This window comes from Trichechus manatus, unplaced genomic scaffold, assembly GCF_000243295.1.
Source record: "Trichechus manatus latirostris isolate Lorelei unplaced genomic scaffold, TriManLat1.0 scaffold00106, whole genome shotgun sequence".
Taxonomy (NCBI): domain Eukaryota; kingdom Metazoa; phylum Chordata; class Mammalia; order Sirenia; family Trichechidae; genus Trichechus; species Trichechus manatus.
The window spans coordinates 3,156,822-3,175,806 of NW_004444042.1; the positions used below are offsets into that span (position 1 = coordinate 3,156,822).

Below are 18,985 nucleotides of genomic sequence, written 5' to 3' on the forward strand. Positions count from 1 at the left end.
TTTCCTTCTCACACCCCTCCCTAGTGGGCAACCTTGTAAGGTTTAGGTGGCGAGTGTCAAACTTGAAGGAAGTAAAGGCAGGGCTATGAGACCATTGTTTTTGTAGTTAGGTGCCATTGAGTCTGTTCCGACTCATAGTGACCCCTATGTACAACCGAACGAAACTCTGCCGGGTCCTGCGCCATCCTCACAGTCGTTGCTATGCTTGAGCCCATTGTTGCAACCACTGTGTCAATCCATCTCATCGAGGGTCTTCCTCTTTTTTTCTGACCCTCTACTTTTCCAAGCATGATGTCCTTCTCCAGGGACTGATCCCTTCTGATACCATATCCAGAGTATGTGAGACATAGTCTCGCCGTCCTTTCTTCTGAGGAACATTCTGGTTGTACTTCTTCCAAGGCAGGTTTGTTTGTTCTTTTGGCAGCCCACGGTATATTCAATATTCTTCACCAACACCACAATTCAAAAGGTGTCAATTCATGGTCACTGCTAAAGGATCCTGTTTTTGAGCAGCCCCCACGTTAGGGTGCTATAGGATGTCATGGTGTGAGCTATGGAGTCCCAAAGGCCTGGGTCAAACCTTCAGACGAGCCACTTACTGGATACATGATTTGGGGAAGCTATTTGATTTCTGTATACCTCCTTCCTTTGACACTGAGCAGCTGCCTGACCTTGGACCTAGCACTTACTCTCAGTTTCCCTATCTCTAGGATAGGAATAGTACTACCTTCTGTCAGTACCAATTAATATCTCTTTTCTCTCTGTACGTTTTCTCCGTCCACCACCCTCTATCCTACCACGTCGAATATAAATGTCAGCACGAAGAAAGAAAATACGCTGCACTACTTCCGTGCTATGTTTACTTTTACTCTTTAGTGCGTTCTCCATCAATCAACCAGCTATTTAATGAACTTGGGATATTTGCACCATTGTGCCTGGCATGGTGCCACTTCTGATACGTTCACCTGGAAAAACTGCTAACAAGACTTATAAATGCCAAATAAAGAGCTCCGTTTCCGTGTGGTGGCTGCTTCCAGAGAGTTTGCAGTCTGGCTGAGGGAAATAGCACCCATCTTCAGGGGGAGATAAGCATCCGCTGGTAAGTGCTTGTTAAAAGCACACAGCTGGGTACAGAGGGTGAGTGTTATAGGGAGAACACCCTGTTGGCTGGGAGTAACCAGAGAAGGCTTCCTTGAGGAGGTGGCACTTAGGCTGTGCCTTGGAAGGAGGCTAGGATTCGGATAGAGGCTAAAGAGAGAAAAGGATCTTTTAAGGGATATGGAATCAGGTGTCTGGGAGTTAAAGTACCAAACAGAACTCCCCCAACATCCAGGTCTCGGAGGTTTTTCTAACAAGAATGAATTGGTTTCCCCTTTACGTGCGAGTAAGAAGCAAATCAGATTTATTTTGACATGTGGTATTTTAAGGGGGAAACAGTGGTAGTCTGTTTACCATGAGAAACAGCAAACGTAAGGATGCCCTCCCCTGGATGCAGGTGGGAAAGTGAGGGCAGAGGGTGAGAAGGAGGAGGAGGGAGGGAACCACAAGTTCAGCAGTTGGGCTGCTGAAAGAACACCGCGTTCCAGGTTCTGAATTTCCCCGTGAGCATATTAGTCATTCATCACTTGCAAAATATAAAAGCTTAATTGTATCAGGTTTTATAGCTCAGAGGGGATTAGGACAAAAGACGTATTTAAAATACAGTGTGTCTCTCTGTCCCTCTGCAGCTGATGGAGCAGTTAAAATTCAGAGTTGATGCGGAGTAGTTAATACCTGGGCCTCAGGTAACTATGGTTAGATCTGCCAGACTATGCTGAAGGGCGGAATTTCTGGCCCCCAGGCCAGGTGCGTAGGGATGTTTCTGTGCTGGTCTAAGACATCGGAGGGGTTTCTCCCTCTCCTCAACCCCTTGCACTCAGGGTCTGTAAATATTCTGGAAACCATGCTCTCCTGCTGTGCTGTTTTGCACGAAAAGATCTTTAAAATGAAGCTGCTTGAAGAAACTTGAAGAAATTGAAGACCACCCAAAGAAAGCTGGGCCTCTTGTCCAGTGAAAGCTAAAGCTAGTTTACCTTGAATTCTGTGAAATCATTAGGTTTTAGAGAAAGACATCGGAATCTGAACATGGGGCGGAAAGAAATGGGGCAGACCTTATGGTTACACAATAGATTTCTTTAGTCTGGTACAGAGATGAACATTTACGAGAGTTCATGGAGAGGCTCAAATCTCATCTTTAAAAAAAAAATTTCTCCTCAAAGAACTGGCCCCATTCATCAGCTTATTTGAGGAGTGTCTTAGTTATCCGGTGCTGCTATAACAAAAATTCCGTAAGTAGATGGCTTTGACAAACAGAAAGTTAATTTCTCACAGTTTAGAAGGCTAGAAGTCCGAATTCAGGGCGCCAGCTCTAGGGGAAGACTTTCTCTCTCTGTCAGCTCTGGGGGATGGTCCTTGTCCCTTCAGCTTCTGTTTCCTGGTTCCTTGGAGATCTCCATGTGGCTTGGCATTAATCTTCCCCCATCTCTGCTTGCTAGCTTGCTTGTTTAATCTGTTTTATATCTCAAAAGAGATTTATTGAAGATACACCAGACACTAACCCTGTCTCATTAATATAACAAAGACAACCCACTCCCAAGTGAGATTATAACCACAGGCATATAGGCTAGGATTTACAACACATATTTTTGGGGGACACAATTCAATCCATAACAGGGAGTATTGTAGTTAGGACTGAACGTACATGCATGCAGATGTGCATAAAATATTTGTGATTATCTGTACTATGTTGCTGTTGTTGTTAGTTGCCATAGGTTCTGACTTATGGTTCTGACTTATGGTGACCCCAAGTGTATAGAGTAGAACTGCACTCCATAGGGTTTTCACAAGCAGATCTCCAGGCCTTACTTCCAAGGCACCATTGGGTGGATTTGAACTGCCAACTTTTCGGTTAGTAGTCCAGTGCTTAACCATGTGTGCTACCTAAAGACTCCTACTTCACCCGTCAAACCAAACCAAACCAAACCAAAGCTGTTGCTGTCAAGTTGATTCCAACTGACAGAGACCCTATAGGACAGGGTAGAACTAGTACTGCCCCATAGGGTTTCCAAAGCTGTAATCTTTACGGAAGCAGAGTGCCACATCTTTCTTCTGCAGAGCTGCTAGTGGGTTCAAACCACCGACCTTTCAGTTAGCAGTCAAGCACTTAACCACTGCGTCACCAGGGCTCCTTATTTTTGCTATTGGGATTCAAACCCAAAACCTGTTGCAGTTGAGTTAATTCTGTTGCACAGTGACCCTATCGAACAGAGTAGAACTGCCCCATAGGGTTTCCAAGGAGCAGCTGGTGGATTTGAACTGCCGACCTTTTGGTTAGCAGCCAAGCTCTTAACCACTGCACCACCAGGGCTCCTTAGAGATCCAGAAACGAAAAAAAACAAAAACAAACAAACAAACAAAAAAACCCAGTTTCCACTGAGTTGATTGTCATGGTGACCCTGTGTGTGTCAGAGTAGAACTGTGCTCCATAGGGTTTTTTTTTTGGTTGTTGTTGTTGAGAATGTACACAACAAAATATCACCAGTTCAACAGTTTCTACATGTGCAATTCAGTGACATTGATTATATTCTTCAAGCTGTGCAACCATTCTCACCCTCCTTTTCTGAGTTGTTCCTCCTCCGTTAACATAAACTCTGCCGTCTAAGATTCCTATCTTTCCAGTTACTGTTGTCAATTTGATCCCATATAGACAGTTCTTAAAAGAACATAATGCTCAAGGCAGACATTTTTGACTAGTTAAGCTAAACTATTGTTTGGTTTTAAGAAGACTTCACGGGATATTTTTGGTTTAAGGTTTAAAGAATATCTCAGGGCAATAGTTTCAGGGGTTCATCCAGCCTCCATGGCTCCAGAAAGTCTAGAGTCCATGAGAATTTGAAATTCTGTTCTGCATTTCCCCCTTTTGATCAGGATCTTCTATACAATCTTTGATCAAAATGTTCAGTAATGGTAGCCTGGCAACACGTAGTTCTTCTGGTCTTATGGCAAAGGAGGCAGATTTTTAATGGTTGATTATTTGGAAGTAGATCACCAGACCTTTCTCCTGAGGTCTTTGTGTGGACTCAAACCTCCAAACTTTTGGTTAGCAGCCACACGTTAACCATTTGTGTCACCCAGAGACTCCAGAAGGTGACCAGTAACCCTTCACTTGATGTTGAATAAACCAGTGACCATTACTGTGCTGAAATCCTTAATCACAGGGACAGTGGCAGTGGCACATCCAGACTTCTCTACAGGAAGGGACAGGTAGCAGTCCATTTGGAAATGGGGTGGTTGCTGGGTGCACATAACAAGCACAGTTTTTATTCTATTTTATAATTATGACCAATAATAATAGGAAAGCTGTCTAAAAATATACTTATCCACACTTTAGGCAAATGCTATTTGTCCATATCAAAGGATGCAATTAATTATTTTTAAATTCAGGTATCTTAGGTGTGCTGGTATAAATATTGTATGTGTGTGTGAATTTGGAGGGAAGTATTCTAAAGCCTTCCCAATCCAACCCTTACCAAAGATACTGTGAAGCTGAGCTTTAACAACATCTTCGTGCACATTTTAAGTCACTTCCGTTTTCTTGATGCTGTCTTACAGATCCTGCTCTCTCAAATTTTCTTTAACTAGATATTCCATTTATAGAGCCCATCATTTTAAAACAAAGCTCCTAAATGTGAATCTTCCATTAGAGCCTCTTGATCCTAAAGATCTGGTTTCCCAATGGGCAGTATTTACATCAGCATCACTCTGATTACATCTGTCGGCCTGATATTCCCAGGGTCCCTCTGGATAATGCAAGGAGAGCTGGCACTGTGGGGAGGAGATGGGCTTGGAAAGCATGTGGGACCTGCCTCCTCCGTCCTCATACTTTCCTTGGGAAAGTCAGCCCCAAACCGCATCTTTACATGCTCTTCCTGAACACATTAGAAGGTGCAAACTCTACTGCAGGTTACCATGCTGAATTCACCCCAGCAAGTAATCTTTGTAGTCAAGCGGGCTGATTTAATGGCAAGAACAATTTACTTCCCTCTGGGTAGGTAGAAACAGTTGGACTTTAATTCTTAAGAGCCTTTGTTCAAGAACATCTGGGTTGAACTACTGTAGTTAACAGATGATGCTGGCAGTAAAAGAAAAAAGGGATTTGTAATGTCGCTGTCAAATTTGGTAGACCTCTACTTAATAATTATCAAGAAAGCAATCTAACTTGTTATTACAACAGTTTTATTGCAGATTGCCAGTTTAAGACATTTTTGTGACAAGTGGCATTTTTCTCGGGGGGTGCGGTGGGTGGGGAAGGTCATTTCTATTCCCCTGTAATTATTTTTGCAACCAGCCACAACCTCCTGCATTGGGCATATTGGGACATTTTATTTTAGAATCAAGAATTAAATTCTTGATGACTTATGGCCTATTTGATCCTGTTTATCACACCGTGAAGGCTTTTTTGCTTCTTTCTGATACCCTTCCTCACCCTAACCCTGCTTTCTGACGCCACCCTAGCCCTGCAGGCAGTAAAACACCATAAGTGGAATGACTATAAGGATTGGATGGATAAAGCCCATTTTGCTTTACAAAAAAACAGCGGTGTTGAATGATGCAAGTAAATGCTTATCCTAGAACATCAATCTGAAGGCATATTCTTGGGAGTGAACCCCTTGTCACAGGATGTATGGAAAGTTTTAACGATAAATTGCTGTCTGTATCTTAGAATTGGGCTTGTACCTTGGCACAGTGGGTTGAAGGTGAAAATTAGATTCCCAGATCATATCATTACTATACTTCCTTCTCTACCCCTCTTTTCCAATCTCTCTGGTTATAACAACACAAGTTAAGAAGCATCTTGTTTCATGATTCTGTGCTCACTTCAGAAGGAGCCCTGGTGCTGCAGTGATTAAGTGCTTGGCTGCTAACTGGAAGGTCAGCAGTTCTAATCCACCATCTGCTCTGCAGGAGAAAGATGTGGCAGTTGGCTTCGATAAAGATTACAGCCTTGGAAACCATATGGGGCAGTTCTACTTTGTCCTATTAGGTTGCTATGAGTTGGAATTGACTTGATGGCAATGAGTATTTTTTATTTTTACTTCCAAGCATTCTCTGCATAGACTTTCCTAGCTTACCACCTTATCTCTTTTCCATCATTCCAGCAACTCATGAGATTTGGCTTCCCATTTATTCATACGTTTATTTATCAACATTCATTGAGAGCTTGCTCTTTGTGCTTCGCAAAATGCCAGGGAGGTAAGGCATGCTTCCTGCATTGGAGAAGTTCAGTCTGGAAGGGAGAGAGACAGATAAATGAGTGATTACCACCCAGCTCTCCTGTTCACTTGTCTTGGTTTGCACTTTCCCACTGAACCCCCAACAGAAGCACCACCTTTGCTGCAGCCCTAAGCCCAGGACCTTGACATTGGCCCACTCTCTCTGGAAGAATCTAACAAAGAAGTGTGACTTGAATTCTCATAGGGGAGCCATGGTTCTGTTTCCAGAGGATTCCCATTAGAGCAGGGATTAAAAACTTAGATGTCTATCCAGGGCAGGCAGTTAGCAATAAAAAGTGAAGAGTGAGGAGATCTGAGACATTAGGGAGTGGTGGGGACTGTGGCACACTGGAGTGCACACATCCCCTCCAGAGGGGGTCAGTGCTTTGCAGTTTCAGTCCTTTTAGCCATATGGGAATAGGCATCCTGTGTGACCATATCCAGTTTTTCAAGGAAATAATCCAAAAAGCTAGTTTTTATATTAAATCACCTGTGGACATCTAATTCCAATTTTTAAAAACACTGGACTGGCCCAAAAGAAAATGTCTATATGTTGGGCTTGTGACGACCGCTTCATTTCCTCTGCTTTTATGAGAATCGTGCATGCAGCACACTGATTCTAGAATCTCAGACTCTTGATTTCTACTTTTAGTTTTTCTGCATAAAAGAAGCTGTTTGTGAGTAAGTCACTTCCCCCCTTTGGATCTCAGTTTGTCATCTGTATCAGAAGAGCAGGACCAGCCAATCCTTCAGGACTAGGTCTGAAAATCTATGGTTATGATACCATTTGCGTATATTCACTCTGTTTATGTCACTTTGCCCCCTCAACACCCCTGCTCTGTTTCGGATCAAAGGGCTTCCTAAAAAGAAGCTTCTGTAAGGCAGTGTGGAATCATCTTTGATAGGTATGGCTTTGAAGGCTATGAAGTTATGGATTTAAAGCTGCAAGGGGACTCAGAGTTCTGTTGGTCCACCCCCTGCTCAGGAAACTGAGGCCCAGGGGTTCAGGAATGTGCACAAGGCCATGTAGATTTTATGGACTTTCCTGTATCAGGAAGCTCCTTTGTTTTTTTATCCAGTTGGTAAATGGTATTGTAGGAGCTAGCAAGACATAATCCACCCTTACCACGTGAGGCATTGCTCCCATTCTCCATTAAAGCAACTAAGATCCTTGATCCTATATGTACCACCTGAGTCCCAAATTAGAGTGGCTGTTGCTCAGACGGTATCAGTAAATTAGTCTTTTTGTGATCCATGCTAAGTTAAGACTAGCCTTTTCCTTGATCTTTTGGCATTTAGCTATTATTTACATTAGAAAGCAGTTACTTAATCTGGTAATTTGGTTCAATAAATGTTGCATAAGTTTTCTGATTTTTTAAACAATTTAAGCTCCAGAAGTAACAGCCCCATAGAGGGTGCATGTTAGCAGTGCTCTATGGGACATAAATTAAGAAGGGCATTTTTCCAGCTATAGTTGGATACACAGGTTGGTGTTTTAGCAAACTTCATTATCAGCACAAAGCCCAGGTCATTAGAGTCTGCTGGCAGGAATCAGAAAAACCGAAAATCACCGGAAGAGCCCAAATAATGCCTGGATAAAAGCAGTCCTTTAGAATCTGATTGTCTGTTGAAGACAATGCCAGGGACCAAAGCCTCTCATGAAGAAAGAACAATTGACTTCATTCCCACTGGAGAACATGAGATCTTCTGCAGCACCTTCCCCATAAGCAACACATCCCCATATCCAGCACATCTGATTATGTCACTTCTCCATTTAAAACCAACCAAAGTCTTCCCATTCCACTTAGAATAAGCTTCAGACTTCTTCCAGGACCAGCAAGACCCTCATGATCTCACTCCCAGTTATATCTTTCACCCAATCACTATCACTCTCAACTTTGCTTATTGAGCTCTAGCTTCCCTGGCTTCATTGCTGGTCCTCAAATACCCCTAGCTCACGCCTGCCTCAGGGCCTTTGCACTCACTATTTGTACTTCCCAGAAAGCTCTTTCTGCACATCTTCTCATTGCCTGCCTCTTCTCATCATGCTCTAGTGCTCTTTTCCAGCATCAGTTCCTCAGAAGGGCCCCCCTGGACCAGCTCCGTTGACATAACCCTTCCCAGTCACTCTTTAATCTCTTAGGTTGTTTTATTTTCTGCACAGCACTTGTCATCATCCAGAAATATATTATTTATTCACGTGTATATTTTCACATTGTCTGTCTCTCCCAATATAAAATAGGCTTCATCAAGGCAAAGATGTATACCCTGCCACATGCCTTCTGAGCCTTAGTTTTGTGATCTGTAAAATGAAGATAGCAGTAGAAGTCTGAATTACTGGGATAATATCCCCCTCTTAGGGATATTGGGGGGATTCAAGGAGACTACCAAGACAGGCCCAAACCTGTGACCTGCTACCTGCTCCCTCTTACAATGGTGGCACTAAATAACCATCAACACGTTTCTCAATCTTGTAGTCAGCCAATGTTTTATTATCCAAAAAGTCCTTAAAATGTAAACGCTAACTCTCTTGTTAGAAACTTATAATACGAAATATGTATAATTCTTTTTTTTTTGTTTATGTGGGCTCTTATTTCTGTGAGTACGTAATTATATATTTTCACCTAATTGCATCACATTATTTATATTTTTGTATCTTTTTACATTATTATTTGTTGATCCTACATTTGAAATATTCTTCAATAAGTCATTTTGAAGGCTGTACAATATCATATTGTACTATATTTAACTATTTCCCTATTGGGCATTTAGGTTGCTTTCAAGTTTTTACTCTGTATAAGTAACACTATCCTGAACATCTTTGTACATAAATATTTTACCACACCTCCTATTATTTCCTTAGGATTGAAACCCGGAAGTGGATATCAGTTATTTTTGAGCTGCAGAATTATCAGAGGTTCTCTGTACAGCTCAACAGGAAATTCTAAACAAGTCCAAAACCCTTAAAGAAGTTATTCTAGTTGAGGAGACAAAATTCAGAAACGTGAAACAATAGGGTACAACCAAAGGCAGCATGAAATTGTTGCTATGAGTCCGAATTGATGGGAAGGCAATGGGTTGTTTGTTGTTGTAGACAGGTATTGAAGCCCTAGTGGCATAGTGGTTAAAAGCTTGGCTGCTAACCAAAAGGGCAGGCAGTTCAAATCCACCAGCCGCTCCTTGGAAATCCTATGGGTCAGTTCTACTCTGTCTTATAGGGTTGCTATGAATTGTAATCGACCAAACAAGTTTGGTTTCTTTTTCTGGTTTAGACAAGGTGCTGAAGGAGTTCTGAGAATGGAAAATCAGAGGGTGGTGGTTGCTGGAGAAGAGCTATGTTGAAGCCTTAGATTTGCTGCGGGCCTGGGAGGATGGCTAGAGAGGAGAGGACAGGGCAGTCGAGGTGGGAGCAGCTTCATGAGCGAATTGAGCTAATGCTTGGAGACAGGCACAGTCCAGCCTCAGAGCAGTCGGGGCTGTGGCTACAGTCAGAGCCCAGGCCAGATGAGTAGAGGCCACTTAGATGGAGCCAGGAATGACAGTGCCATAGTCATGTGTTGGCCACTTACAGGGAGGCTAAGTATTATTACCATCATTCCGAACGCACAGGGGTCTGCTCGGAGCAACAATATAAGCCATTTGTACAAAAGACCGAAATGGATTCAAATAACAGGTCCAGCTGCTCCAAATATCTCCCTCCCCCTGTAGTTAACATTTTACTACCCAACTGAGTAACTAATGAATCTGGCCCTGTGTAAATCCCCAGGCACAAATCCCTGCTTGGGGGCTGTGTCTAGACATCCAGACCCGAGTGCAATTTGCCCTTTAAACATCCAGTGCCGTATCACTTGCAAGAAATCAGGTTTAATGGGGAAGATGGCGAGGTGTTGTTCCCACCCCCTCCCTTTGGCATGGTGGCTGTAGAATGAGGGTCCCCTTGGATAATGACTGCTTTAGGAGATGGAAAGGCCGGAACAGTGTTTATTATGTGGCTCCGATCGCGCTGAAGCACTGACTGGGAGGTTTCTCCATCTCGTTGCAGGCTGTGTTTTGTGAAGCTCAAGCTCCTAATGATAGCCATTGAGTACAAGTCTGCCAACCGAGAGAGCCGGTAAGTTTGCCGCAACCCAGCTGCCACCTGACACTTATGAGGGTGAGAGTGCACTCTGGAAACTCTGGGTCCACTTCTTCTTTCTTGAGCAATATTTATACCCCTCTGACCCTAAGGCACGTTTCAAGGCATACTTAAGCCGACACTGCAGCTTCTATTCCCAGACCAGCCTTGCATCCCAAGCCCCACAGGGCATTCGGAGAGGGTTTCTCTGGGGGAGAGGGATAAAGCCCCCTAATCTCCACCCAATCATGCCAATTTGTACTCTTCCCATCTTAGAACCCTTCTGACTGCTGTGAGCAAAGAGCAGATGGACTCTGGCCTCCTTTACAGCAGACATGGGGCAGAGCGTGATGGGAGACACCAGCTCTCTTGATGGCCAAATTACAAGCAACCTATTGTGTACCATATGTGCTTCTCCCGGTGCATCCCAAATCCAGGTGGCAGAATAGCAGTTTCATGTAAATGAGCCAGGAGAGCCAGGCTCAAAGGCAGGAGCTCTCGTTATTTATTTATTTTGCACTTAATTATGTGCAAATCAGGCTGACGAGGGACTAGGTCTGCTTGAAATAGATTAACAGCCCAGTCAATATATGAGTTCACACAAGCAGCGGGGGCACATTGTGTTAACAAGGAGTTTTGTTGATGGGGTACTGTATATATTACAGTTAAAATAGAGATGATTTTTGCTTCCTAATTCTGAATAGTTGTTTTGGAAGAAAGAGAGTTCCTTGAGAGATTCCCGGGTCTCTGTCCTCTAAAAAGACATCCATCCATAGTTTGTTCCCAGCTATAGTAAATAAGTCTTCCTTAGAAGGAGACCCAGGAATCAGAGAAGAAACTGGATTGCAGGTCTAGTTGCCTTCATGAACTACTGCCTTGTTTGCCATGAGACCAAAAGAACTGGATGGTGCCTGGTTATCATGGCTGAACATTTTGATCAAGGATTCAGTAAATGAGTCCTGATTAAAAGGGGGAAATGTGGAACAAAATTTAAAATTTCTTACAGGATCCAGACTTACTAGACCCATTGAGGCTCAAGGAACCCCTTAATCTGTTGCCCTGGGAAAAATTTTGAACCTTGAACCAGAACTATCCCCTGAAGTTGTTTTCAAACTAAACAACAGTTTAACTGAGTTAGTAAAGAATGCCTTGAGCATTACATTCTTTCAAAGAATTATTTATATCAGGTAAAATTGACAACAGTAACTCTAAAGCATCGATGAGTAGTTGATGGGGCAGTGGGTCTGAGTCATTGCAGGTGAAACAATTTGGGGAGAGATAGCGAGAAGAGTGACACAATGTGAAGAATGTAACCAGTGTCATTGAACTGTGCATGTAGAAATGTAGAAATTGTTGCATGGGTGTATGATCTGCTGTGTATATTTTCACTGAAAATAAAATAAATATATTAAAAAAAAAAACTTCCTTTAGGTGTCCGCATTGTGCAGATACCCTCCCACGTACGACTTAAGCAGACTGTAGACAAGACCAGAAGGTCTCAGGTTCCCACGACTAGTTAGGTTCCTGCTATCACCATTTAAGGATTTTTCATCATCCAGATGAATGACCCAGTAAAGCCAAATTTCCAAATGTACAGTCTGTGTCTCTTATGACAAAAAATCACTGGATTGTAAGCAAGTCAATCCAATGTTTTCTGTTACCTTACCCTCCCGATCAGATTGCTCACACAGTCAATCTGATCAAATGTTAAGCTATTCTGAACATCCAAATCAACCAAAAGGAAGAAGAAAATGGTAGATTTGGTGGCCACATGTATGACATGGCCGTAACAGTTAATATGTATATAGATATACATTTTTTCTTTTCTGTGTTGGCAAAGTGAGGAATATTATTTGCAAAACAACGGAGAGTCCTGGTTATTTACTGTTCAATACTGGTGGAATTTTATGGGATTACTGTTTGCCTATGTTTTTACCAATACTTATCTGTACCTGTGTAGGGGAAATGTGTATCCTGGGTTTTTGCAAATGGGTATTCTTCATGTTGCCAAGTCAGTAAATCTTTGTGTAACATGGTGTTCTCTCTTGATCACTTTTATGCATCTCTCAAAAAAAGTGTCATGATGTGGGTGATGCTGATGATGAATAGCATTTTTCAGCCATTCTGCCGGAGTCCGCTCTCAGCCATTCTGGAATAATTTTATGGCGGGAGACTGAACCCTGAACCTTGACCTATCATCTCCTACCTGCCACCTTTGGTCATGAGCAGACAGAGTGAGAGGCTTTTGATAATTCAGTGTGAATCTCCTGTCACCATTCTCTGAACAATAACTCGGAGTGTTCCCTGCAGATAGAGTCTTTTTTTGTGATGGACCCTCCAATTGATTCACAAATCTGAAATGTTCTCAAAAAGCCCCACTTATAGATATAGGTAGTTTTTATATATACTTCTTTTTTTTCAGAAAAGCACAAAAAGAACTTGTTTGCCTCTGTTTTGGCTTTCTGTGTGCAATTGCCAGCTTTAATCCTAAAATGTGGCTTGGTCTCATTGTGGAAGCACATTGGGTCTTATGGAAAAAGGTGTGTTTGAGGGAATGTGGATTATGCCTCTGAGAAAACACAAGGACGTATCAAACATAATATCCACGCTAAATATAATCAAATTTTGGATCCCTCCTGAGATGAGACTTTTAATTTTTTCTTCAGTTAAAAATTTCCCCTTTGTTTTCCTCTCACATTTTCTAAAGGACTGAGTGTTATAATTTAGAGACCTCTGCTTGTCCTTTTAATTCCCTTGCCTTCAACCTGTGTTTAACTGCCTCCTTTGTTGTTGGTTTCACCCCATATTACTGTTTTCATGCTTTGCTGAAAAACCTTGTTTTCACATACCTCCTTCCAATAATTTGAAACAAAGGTTTTATTTCTTCTTTCCTACTGGTGTCAGTCAATTTATTATCAAATTGTTTGATTTTCAATTCTTTTCTTGTCGTTTTGCAGAAGCCGAAAGCGGTATGCACTCTTCGTTAACTTTCCTTCCAACCTCCACCCTCTACCTTCACTCCTAACCACAGGACTAACCATTTGCCAAGAATTCAGGAAGATAACACCTACCTTTTTAATATATATATAACATATATATATATATATATACACACATATATATATATGATCTCATGCCCCTTGTCTATAGTATCTATACATATATATATTTTTATATATGCATATGTATATTTGTATATAAACCCGTCTCCACCAACTAGAGTACATAAAAATTGAAAGGAACATATTGCTGTTATTTGAGTTGTTGATTCTTTTGGATGGTGCACTAACTTCTTTGCAGGAAACCTAAAAAAGGAAAACGCACAGTCCTGTTTTTCAGTCATGGCACCAATGATGGGAACAAATGCTATTAAAGTTGCAAAGGAGGACACGTCTCTTCAGCCCTATGTGTCTGTTTCTGTATTGTCCTGGTGTGTTGTTCTTGGTGTCCACCAGACCCAGGTGCCATTTTGTCTACATACCACATCCACATTCCCAGTGACCTCCTCCTCCCTGTGTTGAATTTCAAGTCTGTAGAGCAGAATTCATGTCCTTTTATCCACAAAATGGAGACCAAGCCCTTACACCTACTGTTTTTTTCTCTTACACCTATTTGGATGATCAACTTTTGAGTACCTTATTTCCTGGGCAGTACTCAGTAAAGGCTTAGAACACTGTTAATAAAATGCCAGATTACCACATTTGATTTATTGAATGAGTACTGCTTATTGAGAGGAACTCATGTTTTGGTTTTTTTTCCTAGTGTGTTTGGGCATATTTCTTAATATGAACTACCTCAGTTTTCACCATGTGACTCCACCCTGTTTTGCCGCTGTTGCATGAAGCATGACAAAATCCTCATCAATGACATTTTTTAAAAAACGTTTTGGGTTAATATTTTCAGCATAGTGTTTCAATAATGTGTTCTTTAAGACAGTATTGTTGATAACATACTGTTGAGATGCCTACTTGTTCATCTTCCCAAGAGATAATTTTCTCTGTGGTTGTAATCATTGTCATGTGTTTGTGTCTAATTGTGTGTGTATGTGTGTGTGTGTGCACGCGCATTCACGCGTGTATGTATTTGTCTGATATTCTTTCCAAAGTCAGATTTTGTGGATTTTTTGAGTAGATATAGGAAAATAAAGGTGGCTTCCTGTCAGTTTGGTATTATTAATATGATCCAACTGCGAGAAGTTACTGCAACATTTTCTATCTTCAGAGGTCCACAGTGGTTGTGCCTCTGCTGTTGGCTTTGAGTCCTTTTATCTTGTGATGAAAGCATGTTGTGATGTAGGCATGGCGTGCCTGCAAGTATGTCAGAAAGTGGTGTGGCTTGCTCCCAGAACCAAATATCCAGGGTTCACTTTCCTAGACCAACTATCTCCCCTGCTCTGTCCCGTATGGCTAATATTTTCCTTATGTGTCAAATATGTTTTAAAATGCTATTTCTAAAATTATTGAAATGGATTCAGGCTCAACAACTCCTTGTCAATATTGTCCAGTAGTGGTCATTTGAACCTGACAAACTGGGAGCGATCTTTTTTATACTGTCTCTATGTAAGTGAACTGGGCTTATTGTGTATGGAAGCATGGACTACACAGCTGCGTCTCCTACATGTATCCTATAAGAAAATGTGTGTGTGTCTAGTTGTGTGGGACTCCAGCAGCATATATTATGAAGCCCAGAAGAAATGAAAAGTCCAGATAGGCAATAAGATTTGCGATTTGGGCCTTCTCAGTGCACAAACTACAGTACAGTTGTGTTCCTTGAGAAGGGACACACGTGGTTCAAAGGCCCACTCAGTAGCAATAGCCGATGACCTTGTGTGATCAAAGAGGCCACTTCACAGTGGCAAGATTCATCTGGGCGCAGTGTGAACTCAAGTCTTAGATGATTCTTACTTTCTTACTCTGATTAATGAAGTCCCAGTAGCTTGCTAGACACAAATATAATTATCATGTTATCAGCTACAAACTGTATTATTGTGTGAGTGGTGATATATTTTTAATTGCCTGGGGTATGGTACAACAGACTTACCAAAATGGAGAAGGAAAGAGAAATACACACCTATAATATTTATCCATAATGGATGAAAGTTTCCTTTGGAAGAAATCATATCTGTTTCAGTTGAATCACCAGTCAGTCATATAAATTTTATAGTGATTGAGGAAGGAATCACTAGATGTTTGCCATTAGTTATGTGCAAATGGTAGCGGAAAGGGATAAATCATTTTCCCCGCACTGCACCCCGATTCTCCAGTTTGACCTGAGTTCAGCAAGAGATGCACAACAAAATGCAGTGCAGCTTTAGACTTGGTGCTCCTCTCACACAGGAACCTGCTGGAAACATTTCCTTGTTGGACTGACTCCTGCTAGCCAGTTCCACGTAAACATGTTCTGTGTTTAGGAACAAATATTTCATTCCTAAGTGAGTATTAGTTTCAATACTGAAATCAATTGCTCCATCTCCTCAAGTGGCTGTCTGTTTATATGTTTGTATGTGTACATGTTTATACTTAATGCCTGTGAGAGATTGCTAGCTTATTTTTCCAATCCCCTAGAGGAGGTGTGATCATACCTGTGATAGGCCTGAGTGATGAGAATTGCAGCTTAGTCTTTGAAAAAACAGCTTTGACCACCTTTCTCTTTATTAGAAAGGAAAAAGATAACTTGTGGAATGGAGACCAATGACACATTTTTCATTCATTTAACAAATAGTTGCAAAGTATCTGTTGCATGAAGAACTCTCAGCTTGCTCCTGTGAGAAACACGATCATGTTTTTTACCCCTCTGCTCACTCCTCATGAGTCTGTCAGTTTGTCGTACTGTGGTGGCTTGCGTGTTGCTATGGTGCTGGAAGCTATGCCACCGGTATTTCAAATACCAGCAGGGTCACCCATGGTGGACAGGTTTCAGCTGAGCTTTCAGACTAAGACAGACTAGGAAGAAAGACCTAATGGTCTAATTCTGAAAAAAATTAGCCAGTGGAAACATTATGAATAGCAGTGGAACATTGTCTGGTATAGAGCCAGAAGATGAGCCTCTCAGGTTGCAAGGCACTCAGAAGACGACTGGGGAAGAGCTGCCTCCTCAAAGTAGAGTCGACCTTAATGACTTGGATGGAGTCAAGCTTTTGTGACCTTCATTTGCTGAGGTGGCATGACTCAAAATGAGAAGAAACAGCTGCAAACATCCATTAATAATGGGAATGTGAAATGTACGAAGTATGAATCTAGGAAAATTGGAAATCATCAAAAATGAAATGGAACGCATAAACATCAATATCCTAGGCATTAGTGAGCTGAAATGGACTGGTAATGGCCATTTTAAATTGGACTATCATATGGTCTACTATGCCAGGAATGGCAAATTGAAGAGGAATGGCTTTGCATTCATCTTCAAAAAGAACATTTCAAGATCTTTCCTAAAGCACAGTGCTGTCAGTGATAGTGTATCGATATGCCTACAAGGATGACAACTTAATATGACTATTATTCAAATTTATGCACCAACCACTAATGCCAAAGATGAAGAAATTGAAGATTTTTACAAACTTCTGCAGTCTGAAATTGATCAAACATGCGATCAAGATGCATTGATAATTGCTGGTGATTGGAATGCAAAAGTTGGAAACGAAGAAAGATCAGTACTTGGAAAATATGGCCTTGGTGATAGAAGTGATGCTAGAGATCACATGATAGAATTTTGCAAGACCAATGACTTCTTCATTGCAAATACCATTTTTCAAGAACATAAATGGTGGCTATACACATGGACCTCACTGAATGGAATACATAGGAATCAACGCGACTACATCTGTGGAAAGAGACAATGGAAAAGCTCAATATCAGTCAGAACAAGGCCAGGGTCTGAGTGCAGAACAGGCCATCAATTTCTCATATGCAAGTTCAAGCTGAAGCTGAAGAAAATTAGAACAAGTCCACGAGAGCCAAAGTATGACCTTGAGTATATCCCACCTGAATTTAGAGACCATCTCAAAAACAGATTTGATGCATTGGACACTAATGACCAAAGACCAGACAAGTTGTGGAATGACATCAAGGACATCATACGTGAAGAAAGCAAGAGGTCATTAAAGAACAGGAAAGAAAGAAAAGACCAGAATGGATGTCAGAAGAGACTCTGAAACTTGCTCTTGAGCGTAGAATAGCTAAAGCCAAAGGAAAAAATGATGAAGTAAAAGAGCTGAAGAGAAGATTTCAAAGGGCAGCTCAAGAAGACAATAGTAATATTGAAGGATTCTATGGGGAAAATATTAAATGATGCAGCAAGCATCAAAAGATGGAAGGAATACACAGAGTCAGTGTATCAGAAAGAATTAGTCAATGTTCAACCATTTCAGGAGGTAGCAACCGATGGTACTGAAGTAAGAAGGCCAAGCTGTACTGAAGGCATTGGCAGAATATCAAGGCTGCAGGAATTGATGGAGTACCAGTGCAGCACTGGAAGTGCTCACTCATTTATGCCAACAAGTTTGGAAGACAGCTACCTGGCCAACCTATGGGAAAACATCCGTACTTGTGCCCATTCCAAAGAAAGGTGATCCAACCAAATGCGGAAATTATTGAACAATATCATTAATACCACACACAAGTAAAATTTTGCTAAAGATCATTCAAAAGCGGTTACAACAGTACATCAGCAGGTAACTGCCAGAAGTTCAAGCTGGATTCAGAAGAGGACATGGAGTGAGGGATACCATTGCTAGTGTCAGATGAATCTTGGCTGAAAGCAGAGAGTACCAGAAAGATGTTTACCTGTGTCGTATTGACTATGCAAAGGCATTCAACTGTGTGGGTCATAACAAATTATGGATAGCATTGCAAAGAATGGGAATTCCAGAACACTTAATTGTGCTCATAAGGAAACTGTACATAATGGATCAAGAGGCAGCTGTTCCAACAGAACAAGGGGATACTGCGTGTTTTAAAGTCAGGAAAGTTGTGCATCAGGGTTGTATCCTTTCACCATATTAATTCAGTCTGTGTGCTGAGCACACAGAAGCTAGATTGTATGAAGAAGAACATGGCATCAGGATTGGAGGAAGACTCATTAACAACCTGCAATATGGAGATGATACAGCCTTGCTTGCTGAAAGTGAAGAGAACTTGAAGCAGTTACTGATGAGGATTAAAGACCATAGCCTTCAGTATGGATTACACCTCAACATAATGAAAACAAAAATCCTAACAACTGGAGCAATAAGAAACACCATGATAAATGGAGAAAATATTGATGTTGTCAAGGATTTATTTTACTTGGATCCACAATCAATGCCCATGGAAGCAGCAGTCACGAAATCAAACGACATATTGCATTGGGAAAATCTGCTGCAAAGGACCTCTTTAAAGTGTTAAATAGCAAAGTGATCGTTTAAGGACTAAGGTGCGCCTCACCCAAGCCATGGCATTTTCGGTCACCTCATGTGCATACAAAAACTGGACAATGAATAAGGAAGACCGAAGAAGAATTGATGCCTTTGAATTATGGTGTTGGTGAAGAATATTGAATATACCATGGACTGCCAGAAGAATGA

The 18,985-nt window shown here is 41.5% G+C and overlaps 1 protein-coding gene across 29 annotated transcripts in view; it reads left to right on the forward strand.

Moving 5' to 3' along the window:
• KCNMA1 (potassium calcium-activated channel subfamily M alpha 1) overlaps nt 1-18,985 on the forward strand; it is a 915,613-nt gene that overhangs the window by 686,765 nt on the left and 209,863 nt on the right. For 20 of the 29 annotated variants that reach the window (XM_023737657.1, XM_012557510.2, XM_004383183.1 and 17 more), the window contains one exon: nt 10,354-10,422. In XM_023737657.1, the coding sequence (XP_023593425.1) occupies nt 10,354-10,422 (69 nt within the window). Of the gene's footprint in view, nt 1-10,353; nt 10,423-13,382; nt 13,395-18,985 lie in introns of all 29 variants that reach the window. The other 9 variants (XM_023737654.1, XM_023737655.1, XM_004383187.1 and 6 more) reach the window with 1 other exon arrangement.